We start from the raw sequence: 9,961 nt of genomic DNA on the forward strand, positions 1-9,961 counted from the left end.
AAGGTCGAAAAACAGTGAAACACCAGCAAAAAGTGGGGGTACCCATGTGAAGCAGATCCTACTCTCCTACACCCGCTGCACATTCCAACTCCCCACCCCCTTCCCCAGCAAGTGATGGAGTACCACATCTCTATTTTGCAGCAGGAAGTGCTAGCCCTTTTGACCAAAGGGGCTGTCAAGAGAAGTGCTAGAAGTACTTTGTGGTTGCTATTCCTGCTTTCTGGTGCCCAAGAAAGTTGGAGCCCTGCAACTTATTTTAGACCTGCGCCCTCTCAATAACTTCTTCATGATCGAGAAATTCAAAATGCACACATTGGCCCAGGTCTTGTCTGCCTTAGACCCAGGAGACTGGATGCTAGCGTTGGACCTGCAGGATGCCTATTTCCATATACCCGTCTTACTGGCCCATCCGTGTTACCTGCAGTTCATGGTGGGAAAGAAGCATTTTCAGTTAGTTGTGCTCCCTTTTGGCTTCACAAGTGCCCCTCGGGTGTTCACGAAAGTGATGGCAGCACATCTTCGGAAGTCCAGGGTGCCGGTCTTCCCCCCCATCTTGACAACTTGCTGTTGAAGGCAGGCTCGCCCAGGCAGTCATCGTCCACCTCCAGACAACAGCATTTTGTGCATTTCCCCCAGGAAAGAGTCCAGGACATTCAGGCTGTGAGCCCGATCTTTCAATCTCAGTCCGCGATTCCAATGAGCTCTACTCTGAGGCTGTTGGGACTAATGGCCACCTGCATACTGCTGGTGGAGCGGGCTAGAAGACATATTTGGGCTACACAGTGGGCCCTGAATTCTCAGTGGGCCCAACATCAAGGGGACCTCTCTGACCATGTTCTGATTTCAGAAAAGACTACAAAGGATCTGCAGTGGTGGTTGCTTGTCTACCATTGGGCCTACAGCACATCTCTCTCCCACCCAGAGCTGACTGTGATGACCGAATCATTTCTTCAGGGCTGGGGCGGCCACCTGGGAGAGGTAGAGAGCAGAGTCCCCTGGTCTCCAGTGGAGTCTATATAAATGTACTGAAGCAGAGGGTCATCCGCTTGGGACTAAAAGCCCTCCTTCCGTCCACCAAGGGGAAGCTGGTTCAGGTACTCGTGGACAACACCACTGCCATGTGGTACTGGAACAAACATAGCAGGGTGGGGTCACAGACGCTTTGCCGGGAAGCCTTGCACCTCTGGAAGTGTCAGGACAACCAAGGAATGTTCCTGATGGTGAACCATCTGGCAGGATCTCTGAATGTCCGGGTGAACGAGTTCAGCCATTGGCACTAAGCGGATCATGAGTGGCAGTTACACCCGTAGGTGACCCAGGGTCGGTTTGCCACCCCCCCCAGAATGTGCAATGTTAGCGCTTCTGTGTGTTGGAATTTTCAATGCGTATCTCACTCATAAGCGTTCTACCTCAAGTGGAACTTGGGATTCCTGAATGCCTTTCTGCTGATACCGCTCCTGCCCAGAGTTCTCAAGAAGATCGGCACTGACTGGGCCCAAGTAATCTTACTACCTATTGGTTGGGTATGGAGAGTATGGTATCATTCACTCCTGGCTTGAGCATCTGTCCTCCGATCAGGCTGCCCCTCTGGAAGGACCCGTTATTGGAGCAGCAGGACAGAGTTCTGCACCTGAGCCTTGGCAAATCTCAATCTTTGTAGTAATTTCCCTTCTGGGCCCAATTTGGTTCTCCTTTATTTGCACGTGTTGGCTGGTTTAGGCTGCCACTACTTTGCACAGCCACACAATACATTCGTTTTTGTGACATATTATTTTAGAAGTACACTGCACATATTATTTGCTATTCAGTGACTCTTGGGCTTCAGTCTGAATATTTCGTACAAGGTCGAACAACATGGCTACTGTTTTCTTGTGGCCGGTCAGCAACATCTCCTAACATTTTCAAACACAACACGGTAGCACAGCTGCAGTTTTATAACACAATAGTTCTCATCATGTAAACCATGTCTCGCTCCCTTGGAGAGCAGAGAGGAGAATTACAGCAGAGAGACCAGTCCTAGAACTGAGGCCGCAACCTTATGTAAACTGAGTTTACACCTCTGATGCGGGCCATCTAACTACAAACGCCAGGCATGGGGTCTGGTTCTAATCCAAGAGATCACTAATCTATCCCTGTGCTCACATAGTGAGGGTAGGCCTAGATAGATCTTTAGTTGCCGTGGTCGGGTTGTTCATTGTTTACAGCCTGCTAGTAGTGTTGATTACGTTGCTAAGTTGTATTTGTTTACTAATAGCAGCGCACTTGCTTCAAAATAGACTAATATAGTTTCAATAAAAATATTATAAACTCCTTTCATGTCTTTCCTTGTTTACTGTGGACATGCAGGAGTGAGAACGAAAGGTGATAATCTTTTTCTACAGTTCCCTTAGGGACTAGAGGTTCATGTTCTAGGGTTGCCAGAATCACCTGCTACTCTGGAACGGTTATGAGTTCAGGGGAGGCACTGAGCTAGTCTGATTTGGGCCTACAGGTACTGACGTGGGAGAGACTCAGTCCCTACATTCTCCCAAGGCAAAATTCTGCTTCCCAGCAGAATCCCTACAACATCTTCGTGCTTCGAGATTGAGCAGCGACCGCTGAACACCTTCGACTTTCTTCCAGAGATGTTTGATGTCATCTTGGCAGCCAGGTGTCCCTTGATGAAAACTGTATATGCTTGCCATTGTGACAGATTTGTAGTCTGGTACGGCACTCCCCAGATTAATCCCTACCGGTACAGCACTCCCCAGATTAATCCCTTCCAAGCCAATTAATCTACCGTTCTCTTGTAAAAACGGTGGACTATAAGGTCTTTGTAGGGTTTGCTCATGGGGAAAGAAAGGCAAAGCTGTGTAGAATAGAACCATCTCCTGCTGGACCATGCTCTGCATTCAGATCTGCTAAGCATGGGCCTCAAAAGCAGCCTGCAGAAAGACTGTGTGCTCATTCAAGGGGCCAAAGCTGCTTCCACTGTGCTAGCGTACAGAGTCCTTGTCTTAAACATATGCCAGGCAGCTATGCAGGCGTCCCTCCATACATTCACAAGGCACTATTGTCTGGACAGTCAAGTGTGCCGAGAAGGGCATTTTGCCACTTTGGTCCTACATGACTTTCTAGTTTGAGTCCATTCACAGACCTGCCTCCATTAGGTACCTATTCAAAAGTTGAGAAATCTGTGGTTAGAGGTCTGTGTCAGAAGAACAAGATACCTCCCTTCGGTAACCTTCTTTCTGGTAGAGGCTAACTAGCCACAGATTCCTCACCGACCCTCCCCATCTCACTGGTCTGTGATTAGATTCAAACCATTATTAAGATCTAAAGTCTAGTAATCTTCAAACTGGTCGCAACAAATTCACTCTCGAGTGTCTGCATCTGGGGGTGCGGACAGCATTGAAAGCAATATTATTATAATAATATTATAAGGCAAGTAATTTAACAGGGTGGCATGTATCCTTGCATTGACCGCAAATAGTACATACTTTCTTTTTGTCATCTAAACTATGTGAATCCTACCCACACTTCTCAAATCACATTTTTTCATTCTCTACCTAGTGTCCTCCTTTCTGCACAATGCGTGTGTGACATGATAGTGCTGATTTTTATTCTTACCGTTCATTCCTGTTTGCCAGTGTTTTTAGTCTTTATTTCCACTTATTTTCTCTTAAGTTCATTGCCTATTCATTTTTATCGCCCTTTCTTTGTACACCTCACGTTTTCTCAGTTTTTAGAAATCTTCTCTTGTTCTGCTTGTCTTCGTCAAACGATTATGTCGTCACTTAGAGCACTGATTAAATGTTCAATTACAATTTGGTGCAGAACTATTTGTAATCATTTTGTCTTATCTTTCTCTGCAGAGCTGGAGGGCAGTTACCTCAGGCATCAAGCTTATCCATTAGTACCAACCAAAATGTCAATATCAAATCCGAACCAATTTCCCCTCCCCGGGACCGCCTACCACCATCTGGATTCCCTTCGCAGCAACATCAGCCAGCACATCAGCAACAGCTTCAGCAGCATCAACAGCATCAGCAGCTCCACCAATCTAGGCAGGAAATGGGACGTTCCCCAGTCGACAGCCTCAGCAGCTCCAGTAGCTCGTATGATGGCAGTGATCGGGAAGATCCAAGGAATGATTTCCATTCACCCATGGGGCTTGGAAGACCCTCCAACTCCGATGACAGAGAAAGCCCCTCCATGAAGCGCATGAGGATGGACACCTGGGTGACTTAAGACCTCAAAAGTGGTTCCATTATTTTGGTTTCAAATATAAACTGTCCAGAGATATCCAAGTTGATAAATAAGGACATGAGGCAAATCTAGTTACACATATACGCATACACATGCATAGGAATATAATATACATGTGTGTTTTTGTGTGTGTTTGTGTGCGCGTCATGCACAGGACTAACGGATACCTACTGCGAACTCTTGATATGTCTGCAGAGGCTTCCCGGTGCTTAAAAATGACCTTAGACTTTATCTGGCACTTATTTGGATTTTTTAAATAAATATATTGCAATTTTGCAAAGAAACCTTTCCTCTCCATTGTAGTCCTATCACACCAAGGACTGAGCAGGACTGCTCAGATGGATTCCTTGAATGCGGACTCGGAGTGTGGTTGAGCAACGAGGCGGCGTTGGAACAGCAGAGTGGCGTGGGGGTTGGATTTCAAAACTGCAGGAAACGAAGAAAGCAATACTGTAGATAATTCACGTAACCCTACATGTAGCATGGGTCTCTCGTGCACAGTGTGTGCATGAAAAGGGCTGATGCTACCAAATTTGTTTTGCACGTGCAAGGGAAATAGAATTTGGAGAGAAAGAGTTGAAGAAACAGTTTTTAAAAATTAGGAATAAGCACGCGAAAGAGAAATATAGAGAGCACGCATGAAATATTGAGAAAATAGTATCCTAGACACAAATAGAGCATTAAAAGAAATACAAATTAATATATTAAGTTATAATTGGAACATGTTGGAGATGTCTTTTTACATCTATATCTTAAAGAGATAAAAAATGGATTTTAGCTCCTGTATATTTTATATTAAAGAAGACTATACCCCAATGAATTGATGACTATATATAAAGTTCTATACTTTTAAAGATGGCATTCTGCTATGAATTATTTATATAAGCCAAAGCTGTACGTTCTAGCTTTTTGTAGAGTATAGATTTATTCTCTATCAACTTTTTTAAATGTTTGCTTTCAAAAGACAAAACTACTTGCAGGGATATGCTTGGAGGGGTGGGGGGAAATGAAGCCATGAATACTTGTTACTCTTTTTGCAAATTAAAATGTGAGACAAACTCTTCTTTTGTGCGAATATAGTATCATATATTTAGGTATATGTGTATGAATATATCTATTTATATGTTTATCTTGATCCTCTTTGGTGTAGTTACATAGCCAGTATATCATCACCATATTCAAACTTGTGTGGGATTCTTGCCTACTTGAAAAAATCGGGTGAATTCACAGTTTTAGGCAGCGTGTTAAATGTTTTAATATTATCTTTTATTTTGAATACCGTGCTTTCTTTGAAATGTAATTATTGATGTTATTTTCCAGACTTTTATTAGGAGAGTTGCACACAGTTTTGTCCCCTCACTACTGGTAAAATGTGTGATGTGCAGTTGTGATCTCTGTACTATATTGTTAAGGCTTGCTTAATGTTTCTCACCCATGTATGTACATAAAATGGTAAATCCAAGCTGAGGTTTAATTCGTCCCACAAACATAGAGTACTGTAGCTGAATTTAGAAATGTACTGTTATGTAATGACTGCCTTCTAAATAGAAACATTCAACTGACATGGAAAAGGCAAGTAGAAGAGGGATCATCCCTCAGTTATCCATAGAAGAGAGATGGAAAGGGTTTTGTTAGTACTTTTCAAACAAAATATTTCTGCTTCTCGAAATTCAGATAAAGACCACTTCAGCCTGAGAAATACGACGTCTTTGAATGAAAAGTGAAAGCAAAAACATCATGTAGACCTCTCAAATGGTGCATAGGAGATGGATGGTGGCTTGTTCAAGTGATTGGCATTGAGTTGAGTGCGCAACCCTAAACTCTCTCACTTCACCCATCTTTAACTATTTAAGGATCACGGAAAAATAAACTTGTCTGCCTTTCCCTCAGAACTATGGACTGTAAACTAGGGGTGCTGTGAAAGAGGAATACTGAACCTTGCAACAAGTGCACCATTGATATGGCCGTAAAATTCCATGTGCCGACTGTTATATCGCTCAATCAACATAAAATGGAAAGTAAATTCTTCTATTCTGATGCAATTTTTGTCACTTGACCGAATACACGGACATGTCATACTGGTAGCATCTCTGACTTAGTAGCACACGGTTGCCACCAGTTCTTTACCGTGCCACCTAACTTCCTAGAGGCACTGATTATGATGTTTTGGCTACCTGGTTGTTTTAGTGAAAGTTTGGATATTATTTTGATTTCTTCCCTCACAGCACTGCTCTGAAAGGGTGTGGGTCTGTAATTAATCTTCTGTCCATGGACCTTCCCATTCATGGAATAGTCAACGGCTCTGAGATTCTCTTGTAGACGTTGCACAGCACAGTCTCCCACTATCATATGTTTTCCACTATTTACCTTGTAATGTGCAAGAAATATCAGTACTGTCTTGGTTTGATGCAGTTTAACGCTTTCACAGGCATTCGTTTTTTGTTAGCTTATACACACAAAGACAATAAAAATGATCATAACTTGACTGGAGGCATTGGGCAAAGATTATACTTGTTAATTTATTAAGTCACTCTTAGCGCAGCAGTGCTATTTATCAGTCCTTTGATGACCACCTACAGTGATATTCACTTTAAAATATGCGATGTAACTATTTTGTTTTTCATTTTACTATGTTTTCTGTAAAATGTTTTAATTAAAATGTCATTTTCATAATAAAACAATTTGGTATGCTCCTAGATATACAAGGAGGCTGTTCTCTTCCAACAGATATCCGCCTAGTATTAGTATGGATAGCTTATGTACATATGAGGAATACACTGTTTTAAAACCTCGAGTTTTACAGAAACTAAAAAGAAATAGAAAATTATTGGATTCAGAAGGCAACGGTAAAGGAGAGAACCAACTCAGTCGAATGGCACATTGTACACAACATTAGCTTAGGCTGCACGTCTTAAAAAAAATACGTTTATTTCCTGTCTTTCTGGATTTTTAGAGAACTAGTTCATCTCGTATTTTTCACACTGAAGTACATAAAAATGTGCTGAATTGATTGCTTGAAATAATCTCAGCCACTAGTAAATACAGTGAGCCGCATCACCATCCATTGTCATTTTGCACATCATGCAACCTCAGTTTGGACCTAGTCCTATGCAAATCAGTCTTGACCCTGCTCCAATAGGAACAGTCCACCCCAAACTGCCAAGCCAGGTTCTCCCTGAGCCGTAACACAAGCAACCAAAGACCGTTTTTACAATTGTTAGGGCTCATCGGTCGGTGCAGCTTGATTCCAGAGGCAAGGTGTACACGAGTCCCACATCTGGACATACCCGTCCCACGATGGGCGTCTCGCTGAATTATACAAAAAAGTCTTAATCTTCACACATCACGATTCGTGGTAATTTCAAGGTTAAGTCCTACACTGGAAATCCTTGATATAAAGAGAAACATTTCAATGCTTTTTCCACACCAACTAATGAAAATAGCCATCTGCACATTGTAGAATTGTTTTAAACATTAGCAGCCCATTGGATCTGCACGTCTTAACTTGAAACACCCAGACGAAAATGTAGTAGCAACTGGCCACAAACCCTGCAAGTTTTGTATTGGAGGCCTGGCATAATTTTAATTACGCCAAAGTAATTGGAGTAATTTTGCATTATTCTTGTGATGCAGAATTACCGAAAATGACGCAATTATGCGAGCTCGCATTATTCTGAGTAATGTGTACCAAAAATGGCTTCCCAAGATTGGCTGCTGCTGTTCTTGTTCTGTTGCATTTAGTGCTATTTTCTTAGCACCAAAGGCATCCTTGAGTCCATTTTGGCAGTGGAGTGCATAAATTCCAAGTTACACTTGTTGCGTAATATCACATAATTTTGCTTAATTATGCTACAGCAAATTATGACTTATGCTCCCCTAGTATTTTTAACTCTTCACATAAGCAGTGAAAAACATTTTCAGGTTTGAACTAGATCTCTTGTGCATTCATGCGGGCTAGAGTTAAACACTCTTTAGCACTCTAATCCATTTTATGAGCGCACTTTGTAGTAAACCTGTGCACTGATGTCCTCGATGGGGGAAGTCCGGACGAGGGAGTAGGGTAGGAGTATAGTTAGGCTCCCACATTCCTTCACTGGAGCGAATTAAAGAGAATGTTTATTTTATTTTCAGCCAGGATGCAGGAGATATATATATATTCGTAACACCCAGTAGTGTTGTGCATTTTGATGTGAACCCACAAACTACACTTATTAAAGTAGGTTTCCTTTTTTGAACATCTCAAATTTTCCGTGTTCCATATTTTTTCATTCTCAGCAAAGTAACACTACTAGAGTGGGAACAATATCTAAGTGATCATCATAGACAATAGAATAAGGAAAGAAAAGCGTACGGACTATGTTTTTTGTGTGCCTTAATATATGGCTTTGTAGATTGTCTCTACAGTCTCACTACTTCTATGCAGGGTTGTTAAGCAGGTGCTCGCTTCATAGGACTTTTATGTCTTCTTGTGACTATGTCCACAGAGCTGCACTCCTAAAGGCCAGACGCCCCATCACCTGCCTCAAACCGAGTAAAGAATATGTGATTCCTGTCTCATGACTGTTCAGCTTCAGCGAGTTTTACTGTTGAAGGCTCTGGCAGGTAGAGGTGCAGAAGCAAAGAAGCAACTGTTTGCTAATCTATTGCATCTGTCCATCCAAGATCTATCGAGTGAACGATATACCATTAATCTCAGATTATCTTTCCCTTGTGAGGGAGAAAAACACTAAGTAAGACTGAAATATTATTTTTGTAGGCATCTGTAAAGTGTTGCTTTTGTAAAGGAGGATGATAACGTAACAAACTGTTAATTTGATTTATTAACCAAAAGACAAAAAGTGTGGCATCTTTTAATCAATTTCAGTAAATTAATCTAATCTATACAAGTCACTTTTTGCAGTCAAAAATGAGTTTTCCTGTTCTTACAATGTTAAAATAACAAGCCTTAAAACAAATGGTGTGTGCTTTAATTGGAAAGAAATGTAATGAAAGGAACAAAGGAAATGATAGCCATACACGTTGAAAATTGGTATTGATTAGTAGCCAAGCATTAAATCGGTATTCAAAAAAATGTAAAACGACACCTGCTGTTAATTAGTTGTGTTGGGGGGAGATGGGGCAGAACTTCTGGTCCATAAGAGATTTTACAAACATTTTCCAGTGTACGTTTTATGCAGCCTGTTTTATGCTGCTTTGGTTCTGAAAATAACGTTTTAAAAAAGATTTGTGCATTTCGTGTAAATACGTTGTTGCAGTTCACAAAGGAAGCTGTTAGTGGTTAATTGACCCTCAACTCATGGGAGCTCGAGCAGGACTTGACTGCCAGCCAAGAAAATGTAACCTTTTAAGAGACATTTTCTCCAAATGTTTTTTTCCTTCTCTCTACTGCTGACCTTAAATATTGTAGTGGACATTTTATCAAATGGTTGAGTAAATGCTAGCGGTTGTTGTAAAATATTTGTATCCTGCATTCAACTAAGTAAAAATACTACCTTCTCTGTGTAATACGGACTCCATTATGTTTTACCAACAGCTCCCTCTATCTTTGCTCCTTTTTGTTTAGCATGCAATTCTTATATGGCCATGGTTGCTCGTATTTTCTCCTTTTGAGCTAACAGTAGTTCCTACTCGATACATTCTTGTGTGGGGATTTTATGTATGTGGTCAGTTAAAGCATTCCTTGAAAAGAATGATGGTAGTAGCAGAAGTCTCA

General features: G+C 41.6%; 1 protein-coding gene across 10 annotated transcripts in view; it reads left to right on the forward strand.

The window, feature by feature from the left end:
• The window catches only part of MEF2A (myocyte enhancer factor 2A), a 707,982-nt gene extending 698,229 nt beyond the window's left edge, over positions 1–9,753 (forward strand). For all 10 annotated transcript variants that reach the window (XM_085644526.1, XM_085644528.1, XM_085644525.1 and 7 more), the window contains one exon: positions 3,855–9,753. In XM_085644526.1, the coding sequence (XP_085500652.1) occupies positions 3,855–4,230 (376 nt within the window). In that variant the 3' untranslated portion in view covers positions 4,231–9,753. The remainder of the gene's footprint in view (positions 1–3,854) is intronic.
• The last annotated feature ends 208 nt before the right edge of the window (positions 9,754–9,961 follow it).

Source organism: Triturus cristatus, chromosome 3_1 (genome assembly GCF_964204655.1).
Source record: "Triturus cristatus chromosome 3_1, aTriCri1.1, whole genome shotgun sequence".
NCBI lineage: Eukaryota > Metazoa > Chordata > Amphibia > Caudata > Salamandridae > Triturus > Triturus cristatus.